Source organism: Haliaeetus albicilla, chromosome 13 (assembly GCF_947461875.1).
Source record: "Haliaeetus albicilla chromosome 13, bHalAlb1.1, whole genome shotgun sequence".
NCBI lineage: Eukaryota > Metazoa > Chordata > Aves > Accipitriformes > Accipitridae > Haliaeetus > Haliaeetus albicilla.
The window spans coordinates 18,542,673-18,565,352 of NC_091495.1; the positions used below are offsets into that span (position 1 = coordinate 18,542,673).

The 22,680-nt window shown below is 37.2% G+C and overlaps 1 protein-coding gene across 1 annotated transcript in view; it reads right to left on the minus strand.

Moving 5' to 3' along the window:
- Window positions 1–582: 582 nt before the first annotated feature.
- Window positions 583–22,680, minus strand: part of PPP1CB (protein phosphatase 1 catalytic subunit beta) — a 30,216-nt gene continuing 8,118 nt past the window's right edge. Inside the window, exons 2-8 of the mRNA XM_069800332.1 lie at window positions 17,493–17,624; window positions 13,906–14,136; window positions 13,445–13,549; window positions 8,305–8,376; window positions 4,675–4,826; window positions 2,954–3,088; window positions 583–2,340 (exon numbers count right to left, since the gene is read on the minus strand). Coding sequence (XP_069656433.1) covers window positions 2,236–2,340; window positions 2,954–3,088; window positions 4,675–4,826; window positions 8,305–8,376; window positions 13,445–13,549; window positions 13,906–14,136; window positions 17,493–17,624 — 932 coding nt within the window. The 3' untranslated portion in view covers window positions 583–2,235. The remainder of the gene's footprint in view (window positions 2,341–2,953; window positions 3,089–4,674; window positions 4,827–8,304; window positions 8,377–13,444; window positions 13,550–13,905; window positions 14,137–17,492; window positions 17,625–22,680) is intronic.

Sequence of the window (22,680 nt, forward strand, 5' to 3'; positions counted from 1 at the left end):
AGGTACTCACATAACATACAGCTTTACACCTGGACATTTCATGATATGGAGGACATTGTTCCAGAAACTAAGGAAAAAATGGAGAAGTGTTAATCCAGATGTTTGGTAACATGATGCTGCTTATTATGGAGGCTGGCACTTGGTGAAACCCAGCATTTTCAAAACTTGTAAAACTAAACCTCAAGTAAGCAATGACTTAGAGCAGGAAGTTATCCTGTCAAGGCTTACAGAATAGATTTTAACAGTTAGCTTGCTACAAACTGAAGTTACTCTCACTTACACAGCTCTCATCACTGACTTTCAAGAACAAGTGTCTTTGTGAGCAGTACCAGAAGAAATCTACATTTAATTCTATGTATTGAAACTCTGGTGCTTCCTTCAAGGTGGGGTAAATTAAACCACTGTTCAAAACCACAGAATCCAATATAAATCAATAACAGATATATATGCTGTAAGTTTTGTTTGTTTGGGGTTTTTTTGTTGGGTGTTTTGGGTTTTCTTTTTTTTTTTTTTTTAAATAAAACCAAGCTCCATACTTCTGGAGTAACAGTAAGGTATGTTAAAATAACCAGTCAGACTTCATTCAAATGAATTAGACAACTTTTACTAAATGAAAAAACCTACATTTAAAATATGCATTTAAAACAAAATGGAATTAGAAAAAGGAATTAAATCCATTTTAAAGAACTTGCTCACTGTGTCAGAAATCAATATATCTCTTGCATTATATAATATGTGCCAGTTCATAAAACGTAAGTTACCAGAATCCTCAATTTAACATTTTCGAAGACAATACTGAAGTCAAGAGTTTTACATCTACTGATGCACATTTAGAATGGTATAAATCTGAAGCCTTCCCCCAAAGAATTTTACAAATTTGACAATATTCAATAAAAGCTTTTGTAGTTATATGCAATAAGTATCACACCTTAAAGCATCACAAATCTGTGCCTTTCATTTATCCTACTATAAATTTTGTATCTTCTCTGTATCTTGCCATTTGCCAATATTAACTCTTAAGAAAGGAGAGAACTGAAAAATACTGCATAACTCTTGATCATGTACAGAAATTATTGCTACTAAAGTACACTACAAAGCAGAAGTCTATACAATAGTATATGAAATTTGATCATGAAAATCCAAAGGATATAATCTTTATTGACATAAGCCTTATAATCATGTTGGACATTCCTCTAGCATTTTCTGCTCACCACTTGTCGGCTAGCCTATTGTCCATTGATGAACATCCATTTAAACACCCTTTTATGAAAAAGAATGTCAGCTTTCAAAGGCTTAGCAAATAAGGATCTTCATGTTCTGTGGAACTATGCAAGATGAATTTTGATGCAGGTAGGGAGTTACCTGGAAGCTAAGCATGCCAAAGGTGTTTCATGCTAATAAAACTAAAGCCAAGGTACCACATAATCAAGTTACCAACTAATAGGCAATACCATTTTTGTCCTAAGTTAAATGAAGTGCCATAGCACAGTGTAGCATCAATAATTTAAAATAGTGTAGTGCACGAATTCATTGTGTGGCAGTTTAAGTTAAAAAGTCAAGGCAGGTTTTTCTGTCTCAATTTATGTTGGCTGTCAAGCTGTCCAGTCTGGACTTTTTGGACTTAGTTTGCCTTTTAATCACTACCATACTATAAATTTTGCATTGTAATGGGGCACACATTTGAGCGGCATTATTATGAACAACAAGGGGCTAGGGGGAGGATACGAGATCAAGAGCTGTTCTAAAAAGCCCCTTCCTTATTTCAATTTCAAAGAGACAGCTGGGAAATAAAGACTAGGTACGGTATTTGCATCATTCTAGCTACAAAATAACCAAAGTAAAAGCAATCAAGCAACAATAAGACCACATTACACAAATGGAACATCATGCTCTCATCTGGTTTAACTATTACATCAATTTTTAACTGGGATGTTGGTCAACTTTAAAAACCGTGGTAAATGTGAATATGTAGTTGCAATAGTTTTTTCCTAATTTTTTTTTTTACTCTATGCTGGATATTAGAACTTGGAGCTATACTTGTTACAATACAGTGTCGCACATCTTTCTACTAGAAAAAATTAATAAAGATCCTTTACCCGTCTCTTTAAGTTAAACGTGTGACATCATAAAGGGTGTCAAATGGCTGGATGGTTTTACAGTGCACACTTATTATATACTGTAATATGGAGTTTTGTCCTTGACAGATCTGATGGTGTTTCTACATTTTTCCTTTCTTCACCTCTTCTTCGGTGGATTAGCTGTGCGAGGTGGAGTGACTGGACGCCCAGAATTCAGTCCACCATACTGGTACTTGGCTTTCTTTTCAGATGGTTTCAATATCTTAGAGAAAATAAAGAAGTTCTTTTGAGTCAGTGACAAGTAAGAACATTTCAAATACTGTTAAGCCAACATGAAATCTCGTTCAGCAGCAATAAGAAGGGTGAGGGGGGAATCAGATCACAATCCTACATATTTCTTAACCCTACATAAAACAGTAAGCCTACTTCTAAATCCTTCTAGTTCTACCACTAGGTCAGGGTGGGAAGGGGAAAGAAAAGGGGCTTAAAACATGTCCTGAAAGGAGTAGGGATTAAAATCTGATCAGAGTAAGCACACTAAAAGGGTCTGAGTAGTCCAATTAGTCTGCATAATTAGCTACTCTGATCACTAGGTATGACTAAAAACAATCACCCAATTAAACTTTGAAATGAGCATCTGAATAGAGGGAATAACTTAATATGCAGGAGTTTGGAATATAGCAAATCCCACACAGTTCTCTGGAGAACAGTTAGTTTGCAGTTTTAATTGTCCACAAACACCAGCCTGCTGTGCAGTACTTTCTGTAGCTGAAGTATATTGCCCAAGACTAACCATAAGCACGTCAACAAGCAGCCTAACTCAGTCCATATAGCCCAACACCTAAAGTAATACTTAATGTAAAAATGTATCATACCTGAAAGGAACACATCAGAGTTTCATCCACACTCATCATGCCCCCTGCATTGTCAAACTCTCCACAATAATTTGGAGCTGAGAATAGGGTGACCAACTGCCGTTTAGCAAAGAATTCATATCCATCTTCAACCACCTGTCAACACCAGAGAAATCAATACAGCTCACGCGCACACACGAAAAAAAAAAGATCAAAATTTTGAAGAAAAAAAGCCAGTCTTGAGGCAAATAGGACTTACATTAAAGAGATGACAAGAACTCTTCAAAAAGGTATTTTATGTCTTGGCTTTCAGACAGGACAGGTTCGGTCATTTTGTCTTATCTGGACACTGAATGCCAAATCAGGTAGCTTAACCTGTCTGACGCTTCTAATGTTAAATATACATCAGCTTTATTGTTCAATATTTTCATAGTTGAAGTCTCATTACACGCTGCCAGTTTAAGGATTCTCAGCATTTACGGTTTATACACAGAATTCAGATGTTTGACCTATTAGTTTGGAGCATACAAGGTCTGGGCACCATCTTCATTGCAATTGTAACCATTAGGTTTCAGTTACACTGGTGTTGATCGTACAAACCTCAAGCGTAGGCTTTTTTATAATTTTGATGCTCTAAAAAGCAAAGTGGTTCTGCCGTATTTTCTCTAAGAGTATAATTCACCTTTAAAATAGTGCAAGTAGTATGATGCGTCAGCTATGGTTGTTCCCTCTTCCCCAAAATAGAAGCCTCATGTTATAATGTAGTGAAACTAGTGCACCAACTGCTCACTTTGGTCCAATCACCATGGTCTTTTGAAAGATGTCATACTTCTTTTATAGAGAACTGAAGTGACTACATGAATACAGGAAATTGGTAGCAATCCTGATCAGCAGTTAAGAAATCTTAATATCCCTTCCACACACTGACTAATCTTCTCTAATGTTTTAGCAGTAAAATTGCAAGGAGAAGTGTTCTGACAGTGTATCCACGCCTAACAGTGACACAGAACAAAAAGCCTATTTTTGTTTCACAGCAAGAGAGTGCTTTTAAAATTGACTAAATAATGAAACTGAAATGTTATACAGGAAATTGAAACCTGATGTCCACCTAACTAGGACACTTGCTTCAAGTAACAATAAAAACTGCAAAAAAAGTGTACTTTGAGTGACGATGCCAAAAATAACCTTGCCTTCTGCACATTTCAGTAGGTCAAACAATCTTCGCTGAAGTACTCTAGATAGCTGAACAAAAATCAAGGCAACAGTAAAAGCTTTTGTGACTTGTTTGTAGAAACATTCAAAATGCATTTAATACTTCCATGAAGTGAAGCAGAAATAGTCTAAGCCACAACTACCAGAGAACTGACTACTACTAAAATGGAAGAACTCTGAAACTTCTGTGTAAATCTCAAATTCCAGTCACTTTGCCACTTTAAACCTCAACACTTTACCTCTGATGTTCATATACAACAGTCTAACAGTAAACAGACAACACTAAAAAAAAGGTCAATGGGGAAATCTAGTGTGTTAGTATTTTACTTTGCCAACATTAGACACTCAGTTCAACATGAGCCAATAGAAAGACACAGCCTTCTAGTCCCTTTATTAGGAAGATTTTTTTTTTTCCTAGAAGTAACACAACGTGAAGTAAGTTTCAAATATATCCTACTGATAAGCAGCACCAAAGAGGCAGAAAGTCTAGGAGGAGAGGTTTTAAGAAGCAACAACAGCATAATTCATACCTGGTGAGCTCGACAGATCAAATCCAGATCATGACGATTCAGAAATTTACTGACCACATCAGCACCAAAAGTGAAAGAGACCCCACGATCATTTTCACCCCAACCTTGCACATCTTTGTCTGGGTCAGACCACAGCAGGTCACACAGCAAGCCTTTGAAAGATAATACAAGTGAAAATGCTAGTCTTAGGAGGTATCACTCTATAATGTAAAACAGTTTTATTGTAATTACCAGAGCAGCTCTCCTAAAGAAAATAAGCCTTAGCAACAAATTCAGCAACACTTAAACTGCAACTCAGACAAAAGATGTGTTCTGTGTAAGTCTGGAGATTCCCCCCCCCCCTCCACTGATAGTACCTTGAGATGAAACAAGTCAGAGCCAAGCAGTTCTCCAAAACAGTATTTAATTGCTTACTGTAAACACAAAAACTACATCTGAGGAGTTTGAAAATACTGCAGCAGGTGCATTTTAAAAGGCAACCATCAATTTCACAGCTCACCAAGAAAGCTTAGGTTGAAAGCTGCAGTAAATTTTAAAATCCTATGCAAGGCCAGTCATAAATACAGCAAATAAACTTGTACCAACAAGCTTCTGAACATGGAACAGCTTTGATTCTTACCTTTCTTACCATACATGAAAAACCTTATGTGACTAAATCAAAATTTAACATGGCAAAATTCTGATATATTGTTTCAGGTAGCACTTTCGGTTTGCTTGGACTGCTGTTGACTTTTCAAAAAGCCTCGTGCCAACCAGTCTGGAATCTAAATTAAAACAATAAACCTCTCTGGCATTTTAGCACTGGTCAAGATTATTTTCTGCTGCCAACAAAAGGTCAGCTAACTCTGGAGTTAAAACTGGGTACTAAAAAAAAACCCAACTCAACTTTTCTAGATCAACTGCAATGCCTTTATACACAGAACTTTCAAACCGTTTTCACGTAAGAACCAGGCCAATTCAACGACAACACAAACAAAAGAAACAGTATTCAAAATATATTTCATCATAGTTTTCTGTGAAAATTGTACTTTCTTTACCTGTGATGACTAACCTGTAGTCATTTAAATACTTAAGAGCATTGTTTCACAATCTGAGAGAGATGCCAGCAGGCTCCTTTATCTGGCACTCAGAAGTTTGATTTACAATTACATCTAGTCAGTTGCTAAACAAAATATTGAAGATGCTATTTCTTAAATAACAGATCCTTCAAGTTGTAATCAAGCAAAACTAATGTCTGAAACCTATTGTGCAACTAAACCATTTTGTATTTACATACAGCTATCAAATGGTCTTTGCTGCCAGTCATAGTTCCTCTCTAGCAGAGGCTAAGATTTTATTTGTTTTTAGAAGACAAAGAACAGAGCAAGTACAACTGCATTTTAGATAAAATACCTATCTAGAAATAAACTACTGAATACAGGCAGCATATGACAAAAAACTTACTTTACTGAAATTTACTTCTATATTGAATAACATGTTTTTCAAAACAGAATAGTTGCACTGCAATCCCTAACAGTTTCTTATCATGAATTTCCAACAAGTGACAGAAGCTGCTTGTCTCAGCTGCTTAGGAAGCATTTCCTTCTCTATTCTCTCCCCCAAATCAAATAATCTTTCAGGTTATACACAGCAATAGGCAAATCTGTCCTATAATCTTTAGCAGTGGTGTAACAGAACCCTGCAACAAGTTTGTCTAAACTAAACTATGCTGCCCAAGTAGGTTTATATTTTAACATGCAACATCTACCATTGCAATAGCTTAGGTTGACCAGGAGCACACCATAAAACAGCTGATACAAGGCATTCAAGATTACACAAAAGAGGGAGTTACAGTTTCCTAATAAGCAAATGGTTGGCAATGCTAACCTAAACACATCACTTATACCTTGGCCTCACAAAATGCAAGTACTTTAACAGTTACTAAAGGCAAGTGATTTAAGTTGGAATAGAGAGTCATATTTGAGCAAACAGCTTCCAAACCCCATAAAAATGTCACCAAAATAAGAGGTCTTTAAATTGCAGTTGAGATTGAAAAGGTTTTTTTTTCATCAGGCTAGAAGAAAGCATCATAATGATCTAACCTTCTTGGCACAAGCCACACTAACATTTCCCAAGAATTTCTGTATCAACACAGACATTCACCAAGTGACATCCCTCCACAAAGAGACAGCTTTTAAGGACTTGCAACTTTCACAGAAGTGAGACCACTTCAGTTTATTTTTCATTTTTTCCAAAAGATTTACTTCCATGCTGTAATATCGGTTGCCAAGACCTTTTATGTCACTGTAGCATACACAGACATGCCTCAGATGGGACATTTCATTTTACCTCTGCTGGTAAACATCCAGCTATTGCTTCTGAAAGCAAAATTAAGACTGCAAACCACTTCGTCAAAACACCACTCTTAAAATCTCTATACTTATTTTTAGGAAGTCCTAAGAATACATATTATTTCAGTGGAGTGTCTATGGAAACCAGAAGTACATTCTGCAAGGGCATTCCTGAAGTGGGGGTGGCTCAAGCAGTAGTATTAGCCTGTTGAATAGAACTACCTTCCCTGAGAGCTCTGATAAATGTAAAGATTGAGTTGTTTGTACTGACATTTATTTGGTTATGCATTGAGTGAATAAGTAGCATAAAAGGAAGAATAATGTAGTAATTTGTACTACAGAAACACCCAATTAACCAGTCTAGTAATGCTTCTCAGCATCAAGTGCATATATATCAGCTTGCACGGAAACATTGCTGTTTAAGGGACAGTAGATATATTAATATTAGTCCCTGAATTACTCCTATGCATCAGCACTGAGGAACATCACAGGAAGCAGAATTCTTCTATTCCAAGGTTTAACTGTAATTGTATTTGTCTTTCAAAAAAAGGTTTAGATGTGATATCTCCTTTGAAAGTTAATTTTAGACCACTGTTGAAATCAACACTTTAAAAAAATATCCCATTGTACTGCTTGACAGTCTTTTCAATCCACTAGTAACCAAATTTGGAATAAATGGGACACTGAGGAAGATTAATTAAACCATTCAAAAGAATATTGTACAGAAAGTACTGGCAATTTGCACCCAACACCTCTACACAAAGTATACATGTATTAGTAGAAGAAAAATTCATGTACACAACTAGTACATTGATGCAAGCAATTGAAATCCCAGCTACAATGAAGTAGGAGCTGTACTCGACAAATTCAAAGAGGAAGGAGACATGGCTCCAAGTAGAGAGAAGCCCAAATACTTTAACACTCAGCAAGCTTTAAACAATTATGCTCTTCAATATACTGAAAGGTCTTGCCTAATCAAGGCAAGAAAAAGAACTAGCTGTTTAGTTGCATTTGATCTTTCATTAGATTTTTAAGTTTGTTTTAACACAAACTTGTGGATAATGTATGCAAACTTGGATAATGTATCCTATTCTTATGACAAACAATAACAACATGGGCAATAGCCCCTAACATATCAGATAACGGCTGTCAGGAGGAACAAGACTCATGCCCTACACAGACATCACAAAATACTGTACTGTAAACAGAGGTTGTGTTAAGTCACTGCATTGCCTGTACAGAAATTGATTAAACCTCTTTCATCATTAGACCTATTTAGAGTAAATTCCATGTCACTCACCTGTGTCTGGAACATCCGTAGGTCTCATAATTCTCCGGATCTGCTCCATTGACTGGAGGTCTGGAGACAGTCCTGTAAGTACAAGAAAACAAGTGACTTATCTACATATTTTACCTGTAAAAAGGGTTCCACAGAACACACAATTAGAGGTTCAAAGTCATACAGCATCCATTGTTTCCACTGTAATATAAACAAAAGACAGTTTGCTATAAGACAATTAAGTTCCTGAACAGAGAGAGAGAGAATAACAAAAGTGAAATTAGCAAGGGGTTTTAATTGTTTTCCTACCATCCTTTTAGCCACACAGCACAAAACTCTACAGTTAAGTATGTTCACTTGAACAGCTTACTAGAGAGAACCAGTGAAGGACAACATCCCCATTATCTAACACAATGATACTAGATGCAGGTGACCTTCTTTACACCCATCTTACTTTATAAAAGCTGAAGGAAAATCCCTTACCCAGCTTTAAAAGACCACAAGCCAAAGCAGCCTGCAGGTGTGACTGGGATCTTAAGTCACATCACTGTATTTCAGTGTTTTACCACAAATCAGCTGAGCAGCAGTCACTGGATGCTGTGAATGAATACTAGACTGTGCAACTGCAATAGCTAAGGAGCACACAGGTAGTCATCTACTATATAGCTCAGCTGCTTAGTCATTTATAAAACCACAGTACTTGATTACTAAAAAAATCATTTATCACAAAGACACAGCTCTTTTTGTATAGTTTTGCCATATTAACATGTAATTACAGCCAAAGCATGGAATCCCAAAGGCCACCCTTTGAACAGTTTAAGCACACACTCCAGAGCTTTTCTACTTGAGGCATACAGGCATGAAAGAGAGACTACTAGATGCTCTAGCACCTTAACATGTCTTTAAATAAGGGTCCTGGAGTGACTTAAATGACTTAGACCAAGATTACCTAATAAAGAAAGTTGCAAGTTTGGAAATACAGCATGAAGACCTAATCTGTGATGAAACATATTTCATATTAACAAGCCATATATCCATTTGACTCGGTCCAGAACTTTGAACACGATAGAAGAAAACCTATCATTGGAAAAGAGTTACCATGTAAAATAAATTCAGCTGATACCACAGTTTGCACAGTGGCAACGTATGTGTTACAGGAACAATGACTCCAATGCATCTGATGAAGAAAAGTTCTGCAAGTCTTTAAAAGTATTAAGATTTTAGATTCTTTTGAAGCAGTCTTATGATAAAAGCCTTCTATCCTCATCAGCTTGTTAAAGCTGTCTTCACAATATTACCTTGAGGTTGTGAAGGATGGCAGAAATCTTACATAAAATAGCGTATCAAAGGAGTTTTAGTTAAATCTACTTACAGAACAATACAGGGACACCAATACAAATTCAAGGAGATAATCAGCTTTTAAACCCTGAACAACCTACCACTCCCCTTCCCCAGATCTGACGTATTTGCATGCAGAATACATTAGCACAAAGGCATGTGGATTCTACTCGTGATTCCACTCAGCACCACACCCCGAGATAGTAATGGACTATATCAGTGAAATAAGCACCACCAGTTTGTGACCCTTCTGTGAGGTTACAGCTCTCAGTGTTTCAGGTTGCACCCAAAACATGAAGTTCTTTAGAAGGAAAAATGTCATTACATGGTTTGCATGTCTCAACCCTGTAACTGTTAATTTTTGTGCTATTTTACACCACTGTAAATAGCAAAACCCCACAAAACTGCCTGCATGTTTGTAGCCTTCTTTGTACCACACAAGAGGTTGTCTTTTCCCAAGTATCCTCCTAACTCCCCCTGCACAAAAAGAAATAGCTAATGTCTCAAATTCAGATCTACAAGTTGTACATGATCAGCATTAAGGAAATAAGAATGCAAACACAGGCTACTAAAGCTTACTGTCAAGCTGTCATCACCACAGTGATTGCAGCAACCTACTGTGTACTGAAAGAAAACTGAAAAGTACACAATTGAATTAAGTTACCTTGTCACATAATGACAGCTAAGCACAGAAAAAGTATCTTTCAGTATACTATCTTCTTGAGGCATAAAAGCACCCCTTCCCTAAGGGAAAACAGAAAATGACTTGTCATTAGTCCTGGTAAACTCATCAAATCCAGGCTCTAGATTTGAACCACTCCCTGATCAGGTGGAATTGATGGTTACTTATTTTCATAGTGTAATCCAGGAAGCTCTTCAAGTCTCTTTGGATACTATGTAAGATTATCAACTAGATTTTGCCTTCAACATACATTTCATTGTCATTAATGTCAAGAAAAACAGAATTCCAGAGCTTGAAAATATTACGTAAATCCAGTAGTCTACTAAACTCCCATCTCAGAGCTTAAATCCAATGTGATAAGACCAATGTATTCCACCAACATGACACTCCAACATGGACTTAATTTATAGAAACTTGAAAGTAATCACGTAAGGTCTCTAAAGATTAGAACTAGAGAGTGGTGTCAGATAAGAGGACAATACCATACAGAATACAAAGCAGAGCAAAAGGGAGAAGTTGGAAATGGTTATGGAATAAGCTTTAATGAAGCAAGATAAAGAGCAAAGTCAGAATTCGAGAGGACAGCCTTAAGGAAAGGCCAAAATACAACTTGTATGAACAATGTGGAAAGACAGGGAAGAGAGGGTGAAGTGACGGGAAGGATACAATGGAAGATCCTTTCAGCAGCATGAGCATTTATTGGGAGACAGGGATGACAAGAGAGGTTTTGATTTATATTGTGAGATGGAGAATTCAAAACAGCAGATGCCCAGAGAAGTCTAGGTAAAAAAGCTGACTCAAGATTTTAAGCTATTGTAGATAGCCTACTGGGTTAAGTTAGGTGCCTTTTGTTTTACTATGTTATGCGGTTTTGCAAAGTTTTATTATATATCCCAGAGGACAATGTTTTTAAAATAAACTATGCAAAAATGCGCAATATAGTAAAAAAGGCACCTACCTTGTATCTACAGCCTAGCTTCAACCTCCAGCAGAGTTGGATGGTTTGTGTTGCGGCCTCAGTGTTTATTAAAGTAGTAACATCATGAAAAGGCGTTGACAGTCCATGACTTCATGGGATCTGGAATGCAGTTTGGATAGGATTGGAGAAGAGCGGGAAAAGGGCAAAACTTATTTATGTGCTGAGTGTCCACTTTCATTTATTAGAAACACACAGCACATTTAGTAATCTTTTCACTTTATTTCACAGCCGCAAATCAGTTGTGAGTCATAGTAATTTCAGTTACAGATGAAGCCTGTAGAAGTTTAAGGGACCATTAGCATTCAATAGATGTAAATATTGCTGTTCATAATAGGATCCTTAAAGTATGCTATGCACAAAATAAAAGTTTTCCTACTTGATTAAACAAGAGGTTAATCCCCCCAGTAGATTTATAATAAAGCTTTAGGGTTTTTTTTTCTTGAAAAATAGCTTTCTAGACTTCTTGTTCATAATTCAGGTCTTAAGTGCATATACACACAAAACTAACAGTTTTGTCATATAACACAGCATTCTTCCTGCTAAGCTTCCTTGATTACCTTCTACCACCCACCTAAGCTTAATTGTTTGCCTGAAAAACCACAGTATTTTGTCACCATTCATTCTCTACTGTTTCCCAAATAAAACAAAATTCAAAAAAGTATAATGATAGTAAGAGTAATTCCTTTGCCAGTTTTTTTGGAAACAAATTTATTACATTATTTCAGCCACTGATAATTGGCTACCTCAGTGCAGAAGTGATTTTGTATCTCACATTAAGATTCTGAGACCTAGCTCAGTTCTTAAAAAAGAAAAAAGACACACCACCACACTGATTGAGAACCAGATGACAAGATGACCTGTGAGAAAACAAGTACTTTCTTTAACATGTCAGTGGTACCTAGAGACTGGCAGACTCAACTGTCTATCGCTGTATTAATTCTGTATTCAGAGACATGACAATACCTCAGAGTGTATTATGCATAAGACACTGGTAGCTTATACTAGCAGGCACTGAAGGCAGAAGCTTTCAATACAAGATGCAAGAAGAGCCAGGATCATTTTTACAGCACATTCCATACAGACAGAGCTCTTGCAGAGATACCTGTAATTAATAAAGGCAGGATGGCAGCTATCAATACAACCTCACAAAGTCTGGAAGAGTCTGCTCAGGAATTTTGGGTGCATACTATTTCTAATTCCAAGTGGAGCTGTTCAGTCAAACCAGAGGTTTCTGGAGTGCTCTCACTTCCACTATCTCTAATTATCTCACTGACAATCCTGGTGTGACACCTACCAGACCATCTCTGGATCACTCAGTGCAAGGCATCAAGGTGCTTATCAATGGAGGTAGTTGCAAAGACAGCTGCAAAAAGGCAAGATGACTCTTACAAGTAATTTGAAATTGTTGTCAATTGTTTGACTCTGCAAGGTCCTGAAAACCCGTAAGCATCGTTGCCTGTAAAAACATGGGGAGTCCCCTTCTACAAAGAAGAGTGTCCAAGTAAATTCCAATATTCAGACAAGTCACAAGCTTCCGTCAGATCAACACCAAACTTTTTTCACTACAAGAACAGTGCAGCACTGGGATAGGTGCCCACAGAATGTAGATTTTTCCAACAGCAACGGTTTTATGGAGTCAGAGCAAGCCATCGCTGACCTGCTTTAATGGTAACAAATGTCTTACTTGAAGCAGCAGGCTTGACTATGTGATCTTAGGGGTCCCTTCCACCGACTCCAATGAAACCAGCTGAAGAGGCCAAGACTATAGAGCTGGGGTTACTTGTGAAAGCTATTCTTTCACTTCACTGCTAAGGATGCAATGTCAGCTAAGGCTGCACTGATAGATGGCAACAGCAACAAGTCATGTGGCAAATTAGGCAAGAATTCTAGCACAGTACCCTTCAGAGAGGAACATACTGACATGAACATACTTATAGACGCACTTGCCCCTCAGGCAGACGGCCATGTGTATCAGGTAAGAATGATATCTGTCTGCTGCCAGGTGCACAGGAAAGCACAAAGCATAACAGCGACTTTTACAGACAATATAAGGTTAAACGTCTCCAGCTAAGTATCAGGTATGCACACCCACACTCCATTTGGTAGAGCATTAACCCAAAGATCAGTTTAGACACAGCCTCTAAAAGCAGTCATCAGCTTACCTCCATGACAACAGAAGATCTTCTCATCCACAATGGCTGCAATAGGCAGACAGTTAAAACAGTCTGTGAAGGTCTTCCACAGCTTAATGTTGAATCTCCGCTTGCCTACAAGAACAGTGTGTGCAACATTAGGAAGAGAAGGCTTTTGTTTTCTTAAAGCCAACCTGCAATACATACCACAACCTGACCAAAAATGTTAGCAAACTGCCTTCACAGGGCTTTATTTCTGTCAGTGTACTTAGGTTTCAATCTCCTGCAACAGCATTTCAAGGACAGCAGAAGAGCAAATAATAATTCTCTAGAGTGACTTTAGCCTTGGTTTGAAATGTACTTTTAGAAAGTTTCACAGCAGGTTCACAGAATATTGAAATCCTTGCAGTACAAGAGTCACTACCTAGAAGTGTCTCCAAAACACAGTATCAGTCTGTCACATTCTTTCAAAAGAAATATGTTTTGCTTACATTCATCATAGAATCCATAGATCCGATTGATGCTAGCACACTCGTGATTTCCTCTTAAGAGAAAGAAGTTTTCCGGGTACTTGATTTTATATGCCAGTAATAGGCAAATTGTTTCCAGAGACTGTTTGCCTCTGTCTACATAATCTCCAAGGAAAAGATAATTAGCTTCCGGTGGGAATCCTCCATATTCAAATAATCGAAGCAAGTCTGTATACTGACCATGAATATCACCTATATAAGAAAATGTTTACCAAGGATTAGTGCAACAACATAAAGAGTACACAAATCAAGAACTTAAGTCAGCTAATCACTTTTTATTAATTGATCTTAAAAAAAGCATTAATATTTCCTTTAAAAATAGACTGGCAACAGGTATCAGAAAGGTGAGAGCTATGTTAATTTTTACAAACTGAAGTACTCACTAAATGTAAATAACCCACAGTATTTGCAGAACTGTTGTGTCAGTTATGAAACCAATGTGAAAAAAGCTACAGAAGTCTTTGCAATTAAGCATAAGCTTTCTAACCATGCTGAATTTGTCCAAATTAAAACAAGGTCAGAAAGACAACCTCTCATTGAACAGTTACATGGCCAGAAAGCCAATGTATTAAGAAAAAGTTAAGTCACATTATTTACTGCAAAAACGGATCAGTAAAGAATCTAGACAGACTGGAGAGAAACTGAATATTATGCAGGCAGAGAGCACTTAACTTCAAAGGCCAATTGCTTGTCCTCCCACAACACTGCTGTATTAAGACTCCCACCCCCCAGCATTTAGGGTAACTCCTCCAGTGGTGCAATTATTCATACAAAACCAGTACAGAGACTCAAAGACTGATAATCCATACAAAATACTCAATCCAGCAGGTATATCTTAGGAAAAATAACCATCATATTACTCATCACACTGCCAGCTTTAAAATTAAACAGGCTTTCCATGAAACAGCTCTGTGTGGCAATTACAACACCACAGTGTATCATATCAGACTAGCCAAAGCTAACTCTGAGTTGCCCATAAGGTCAAAGATACCAAAGCTGCTCTACAGTAACTTGTAGAATACATGCAATGTATTCCAGCTGACTGTAGAATTCTTTACCGAAGTAAATGAATGCAAAAAGCTATGCAAGAAGCCTTCAGTACAAGCTGTATGCTGGTCCCTTACACTAAGCATTCCATAAATGCATTTTCACTTTTGCTGCTTGTTCAGTGGCAAAACCCCAACTTTGCCAAGCACAGCTGTTCTCCAGTAGAGTACTAGCTACTATGGCCCTAAAGCAAAAAAACCCAACCCACACCTCTCTACAACTTTTTCCATAATCTTAAAAAAGGTTCCCAAACCTGTATGCTATCCCATCCAATTCTTAAAGCATACACTGATAAGAAGAGTACATAGCCGTATTCCTCTCTACTCTTTCCACGAGAAATGCAACACTTCCTCTTTTAGGTAGCATTCTTCTGCAACTATTTCTCACTCAAGAAGCGGAATCGCTTCCCAATTTTCTTCTAATAATGGGGAACATTACCCACTACCCAATTCCAGACACAATCTGAACTTTCACCAGCTAAAATAATTTTCACATATGTTGCAACAAGAACAATTCCTATTCTACTTGATATTTACAGATCTCCAGGTCACAACTGGAAGAAAACATAGAAGACTCCTCAACAAGTCATTGCTATGCTGAGTCTAGTACTCCAGAACAACATTATCAATACACTCCCCAGGCTTTGCCACCACCAGAATTAGCTACCAAGTAAACATACTACAGAAAGAATATAATAGCATTCATTGTCTAGAACGACTTTCAGTTAAACACGAGCCAGAGGGACCAAAACACTTAAAGGTAAAGGAACATTTTATAGAAACAATTTTGTAAAGGGATCAAAGCGTTTACAATTCCACAAGTTGAATCGAAGTCTCCCAGATACAAAGCCTTACAGTAAAAACCACATCTATTTTAAATTGGATGTTTACATAAGAATATCTTTCGTCTTTCATTAAAACACAACCATTCAACATGTAAAAGCTTATTTTGAACTGACTTGATTACAAGACAAGACAATCCTATAATGGTTCCTCAGGCATTGCCTGAACACACTAAAATAGTAGTTCAAAGCAGTACAGCTGCATATTTTGCTTCTGGTGAAAGCGATCATCTTTCATTCACTTTTATCTAATGCATCTTTGACAATTGCTCTAATATTAAATTTAGATGCATCTGACACTTCCTGGTGCTATCACTGTGTTTGGAATCCAATTTAAAAATAACAAATGCCTTATTTAACTGTGCATTTGCTACCCTATTATTGTGCACCTAATAGTCCTTTCAACTGTTTCAATTTAAGCAAATGAGAAACCAACTTTGAAGGAAACTAATTATACTTTGTAGACATTGACTTATGTACAATCTAAATATTTGAGTTTTCATTTTTTCTTTGTCTAGAAATAAGATGAGACTACGGTAGTCTTTTCAGTGTAGCATAAACACAACGTGATAAAGCTGGATTTTACCTTCAACTTTGTCATTAGGCAAGCTGGTCTGGTTTTTCCTCCCCACCCTACCAAGCAATTAGTCATTTAAGAATGACTTTACCATTAGTGGTTTGGTTTTTTGGTTTGGTTTTGTTGGTTTTTTTTCATTAGTAATATCCTTTCTTAATGTAAGAAACATTGCTACATTAGGTCTGTCAGGAGTAAGGCTAGGAAGAAGCTAATCTATCTTTGAGCATGTTAGTAATAACAAATTCAAAGACTGCTTCCATTTTAATACTATGACACTTCAAGAAGCCCAATTCAAGAAATTTTATGCTTTCTAAGACTGTGTCTGCTGTAATAACTTGAAGGATGATTACAAGCCAGTATATACAATACTTTTGTAACAGTTTTTTTACAAGCTTGCATACCTATTAACAACAGCATACTTTTGAAGAAGTCTAGCATCATATAAAGGCTTAGAGAGGTAAAGAACACACGTTTTAGTTTTATCCATATTTGACAGTAATAACGAAGTTTGTTAAAGCTTGCTGTAAAGCTCAAGGAATTTATTACATGGTAACTAAGCCTAATTTAACAGCCTGCATCCAGTTATTTTTTCAATTGAAAGACTAACAATGCCTTCTTCAACACTACTTTTGAAATGTTCCATTTCACAACATGTAAAGATCTTTGTTTTGCTTATGCTTTGAAGAGACCAAATACAACATTAAACATTTCCTTTTTTTTTAAAGCAGCTAACTGCTTTTTGAAGTAGTGATCGAAAGAGTAGCAGCTCTGTGTAAGCAGTCCCTAGTTAAATACAAGGGACAGGTTGCAAAATTTGCACTAGACAAGGGCACAAGCAGCTCTTATTGCCAATGGAACTTGCTCCTACATAGTACTGGCAGCATCAGCAATCTACCAACTGTTAGCTGCCTTTTCTCAACTTAATCCAATCTAAGTTGAAAATTACATCTAAGATTCAAAAAACCTCTAATCCATATCACCCAAGTCAAGGTCACTTGCCTGTCTCAGTATCCTTCCAACCCACCTAGCATACAACTAGATTAAAAGACCTACATGAAACACATACATATGAAGTCTACATACCACAAATTTTCAGAGGTGCCTCTAGTTCCAGGAGAATAGGCTGGCTAAGAAATATTTCACGTGATTTTATGCACAAGCCCCGAACTTCTGCTTCGGTCATCTGAACAATCTTTCCAGGACGACATCCTCGTACTGAAATGAGATGTTTAACAATTGAAGGTAACTATCACACAGATACACAGCAATAGGTAAGTGCAAATGAGCTGTATTTGAAATCTACATTTGACAAAAAGCCAGCAGCACATTCCAATATACTTACCAAATGTGTTGGAATTATGTATTCCAACGAATTCCAAAGTTAATCTCCGATACTGTGGTAACCTGTGCTTAAAAGTCTGTATGCAATCCTGTTAAATCAGACCCTCAGAAGAGAACAATTTAAGCCTTGCTTTCATCCACATTTGGATAAATAGCAACTTCAAAAAATTACTACTGTTAAATTAACAATCCCATTATGCTAGAGTATTCACAACAGGCAAAAAAATCCTGAGAATCAAAATCCTGAAAACACTTTCACATTAGCACAAAATAAACTTCTTTAAGACTGTTGAGTTCAACAGTGCTAGCTAAATACAAAGAAAAAACTACAAGCATGTTTACACATTTGGCAGCTGAAATTGCCGTATTAGGTACATCACACTAAAAACTATGAAAGTTTGATGAAACCTTCATTCATACATAATGGCTCTTGAGTTATTGGAACCTTTACATCCAAAGACATTCTAATTAGAATGAAAATGAATTCCTAAACCACTAAGTCAGGTACTCAGACCTATATTTAGCACTAAGTTTTCAAAAACAATCACATGTCATTGCACTCCAACCAACATCCTCCGGCAAATTTATCTGCAGCTGCTTCTTTCCACAAATGTCTATATGATTCCTCTGTCAGAGGCTTTAATGTGTCTTTAATGAAGCAGCAAAATAGAACAAATGCGTCTGCACTTTGGCTGATCCAGTTCAGTCCTGCACCTCAGCATAAACCAAACTTCAGAGTTCAAACTAATAAGCCAGGATATATCAGTGTCTACAGCAGGTGAACATCCTGTTCTGCCATCTGCTTTAGAAGGAAGCAACATTCAGCATTAAACCACAGTAGTACCTACAAGAGAAGGCAGTACAAAACTTTCACAGTTCAAATCCAGATGCTTTCAAACTCAAACATAAGACATTACTTTATAAAAATGTTAGCTGCAACTTCAGGAAGTCTAATAAGATAGATTTGTGAACAGAATAGCAAAAACTAGTTCTTCACACATAAAATGAATTCCTGGCTTGCCTGCTTCCCCCCTCCAAAACAGAAAAGTAAGATTGCACCTTTTTTTTTTTTAATTAAAATAACCTCCCTTTTCCTTTTATTTCCACTTAGCTCCTAGAAAACATACTTTACAGAGGAGATCAGTATCATTATCTACATTGTACAACGGGGAAAAAAGGATATGAGGAGAAACAGTTTGTCCTAGGTCACCTAGTACTACAGTCCAAAGTGTTAAGCTTAAAAAGCTCTGCTCTGGTTATCACTGCATACTTCTCCCAGTGTAACTGCACATCTGACCATTCCAACACTGTGCTATGAATTTTTTTTTATTTTTAATAAACACCAGGCACACTTGTTAAACTGAAGTTAGGAAGCAGCCACAGGAACATGTGACAAGGCAGAAATGAAGAATCGTTTTCTCAAGCAGGTAAGAGGTGTGAAACAGATCCTGGGACAGCCAGTTTGAGTGCCAAAATAGCGGGAGGGCTAGTCTATCTGCAGCAAGGATACACTGGAAATACTTCACTCATTAGAATCCCACAAGAACAAGGCTGCGGCATACAGGACTTCTTCCAGTTAAACTCTGAATCAGTACCAGGTGATATTTACCATATGGCAAGTCACACTCCTTTTGCTAATTAAGATTTCAACTGTACTTGAGAAAGCAAACAGCTTTTTAGTAACACTTTTTTTGTTATTCTTCATGCATTAAGATGTTGGCTTACATATTAAAAGAATACAAAGGCAGATATTAGACACTATCAAGGTGACTAGAAAACAATAAATGCCTACAGGCTTCTACTTCATCATATCTCAAATGTACTAAGTGATGCACTTACAGATACATCTTCAGCCCCATGGGGATTATTAGCAAAAAATAAAAATCTCAGGCTTGACAGCTTTGCACAGTACCTACTATCCAATTTGTGAGGTACCAAAATGCTCCAATAATCTCCAACTTTTCAAACACTTGCATTCTGGTAGCTTATAACAATGCCTTTCAGAGACCAGAAACTCATTTTGATAGGCACAACAAACTGTCACTATACATAAGAAAGCTCCCACCTGAAAGAACAGTCTTAGTATCACAATGGCTATCATTTTATTGAAACAACTGTTATATTTTAAACCTATGGCTTACAACATCAAGGTCACGCCAAAGGAGCATGCAGCACAACTAGCTTTTCAGTCTCATTTTCCCCTCTACAAACTGTGCATTCTTTTAACCTGTTTTGATAAGCAATTAAATTCTCCTCTGTATTTAGCTACTTTCATAATGTTTTGCAATACCAGAATTAAGTCATGTCACTTCTTGGTTTTAGTCTATGTGAAATAACTGCACACTTTTTACATCCACTCTAGTTTCAGAACTCAAACCCACCATACACAACATTAATGTTACCATAAGTAGTGCCAGACTAAGCACAGAGTCCAAAATTGAGACAGCAGTTCAAGAAGGGCACTTACAATACTTAAAATAACTTCAATCCAATCAATATTTCTTAGAACACCAGCCTTTAGCTCCTTTGAAACTCACATGGAGGTTTAAACTTGGAACAATTGCTTTATAGGATTGAGGCTTTAAGCACTGCTGGGTTTTGGCACTAGAAGACACAATGAACATGCAGCTCCTGACTTCAAAATTAACTGCCTGCCATAGTCAGTGCCTCCAGTGTCTTGATGTTGGTTCTTTACTTATTACAGTAGAGCCTAAAATGTTGCAAGCCCTTAACAGATAAACCAACAGGGCAGTAACTTATTACCACACTTTGGATTCTCCAGATAAGAGAAGTTTCTACAACTATGGCAAGTATGTCACTCTCAGAAGAGGAGACAACACACACCTAATGACTGCAGTTACTTCCAGCCCTTGGGAAGGGTACAAATCGGGGCCACCGCACCTTTGCAAAGGCACTCTCCACCCTCCATCCAAACAGTCAGCAGCTCTGCATAGCAAATGCGTAAGCTCAGTTTCATTTGAAGAAATACAAAGCCTGGGGTTTCATGAGGAATAATCATCAATAATATAGTTAAGAGAAGAAGTCTTCTCCCACAACGCCCTGATCGTCAATAAGGGTACTACATATTGAAAAAATGAGAAGCTACTGTGACCCTGGAAGCCTCAGCACTTTAGTGGATTCACAAAGGCACTGAAAGGTTCACCAGGTCATCACCCGGAACAACTGTACCACAGCTGTGCTATGTACAAGTACACAAGCAAGACAAAGCACATCTTTCACCACCTTACACTACAACTAGAATTTTGTTCAAGTTTCCTTGACTCAGCTGAGCACTGTATGGATTGTAAACATGAGCCTCTCACCACATTTAGTTTTTCAAAAGCCAAATCCTCAAGAACAGATTTAAAAAGAGGTTATGGGAATGAGATCAAGAGTGTAAGTTATGTTTTTCAAACTCATTTATGAATTACTATGGCTAACCATTCTTAAAACATGCAAGTCATAGCTGCATGCATTGTAAAATCTGTAGCTCACAAAAAGCCTTTAACAGCACTGGGAAAACCCATCATTTTTAATGGTTGTCATTTACCCAGAGCAGAAACAGCATCTCAACATTAGATGTAAATGAATTCTCTTTAATCTAAGACGCAGATGCTGTAAACAAGCTTTGTTTTACATAAAAGTCTTCTGTAGGGATAGCAATTCCTGTTGTAATACACAATCCCACATGCATAGCACTATGCCAGAACAAGCCTTTGCTGCAAGGAGCTTAAAGCAGAGTGACATAGCAGGGAATAAAGAGAATTAAAAGCAAGTACATGCATTGTACTGTTAGGCTATTATTTTAGCACAATAGATCCTATAGTAATCCAAAAGCTGCTCTAATCAATATTAAAATGGCGGCCTCTGCATCTACACCACCTTTGATAAGCAACCTTAGCAAGTGTAGTAACAGCAATTAGTAATCCAAGACATGAGTTGCACAGTGGCAGGAATGAAAAACTTCAGCAAAAATAGTAATTTTTTTTTTTTTTAATCCCTCCAAATTCATGCCAGACAGTAGCAGATTATATAAGGCAATACTGGAGAGGAAGAAAATAAATAACACTAAGGAAAGTGCATCAAGAACTGGCTGTTCGAACTTCTACGAGCACCACTTTTTGCCGTATTTTTTCATGAAATGGAGAAAACACATTTAACCTATTCTGTCACACTGTTTTGGGTGTGCCTCTCTAACTATGCTGCTCGTTTTGTGGCATCACTGACAGAAGTTTCTTCAATTACCAAGTCAGCTGTGGTACGCACAGCTGTCCTAAGCATCTATACTGTGTTCTCCAATACCACACATGTCCTGTTTACTGGACAAAACATACACAGTTTTAGCATAACATTAAAACCCAGACAGACTTCTAAGTCTCTCAAAAAATTGGGCCAGCATTATTGCTAAGAAGCAGCCTCCTTCTTTCCCTACACTCTGCTTTTTTTGCAGGCATATGCATTTATGTGGCCACACAATAAACTGCATCAGTGAACTAATCTTTTCTTTCTAATATAAAGACATGACAAAACGAAAATGTAATCTAGATAGTTCACCAAGCTGGAGAATACACTCACTGTGAACTTGGGCTAGGACTAGTGAAGAAATAAGCAGCTGGTTCTGCTTCTATTCACAGTAGCTCCAGCTAAGCTTACTTCTGAAATTATGGCTTTAAAGATCTATTTTGCCAGAGTATACATATATATATATATATATAAAAAATCCCCAAACTACAACACAAGACTGCAAGCATGCAATTTTACAAATTGCACACAAGCAATACCCACAAGCTTACACTCCCTGCTTATATTCTGTGGAATGTTTGGTTATTGGTGATTAACAACTACAACATTTAACTTTTTATTTCTTGTACTTCGAAGTACTTTGGAGTATTTGATGAATCCTGAACAACCTCTCAACAGTAGGAGCAGA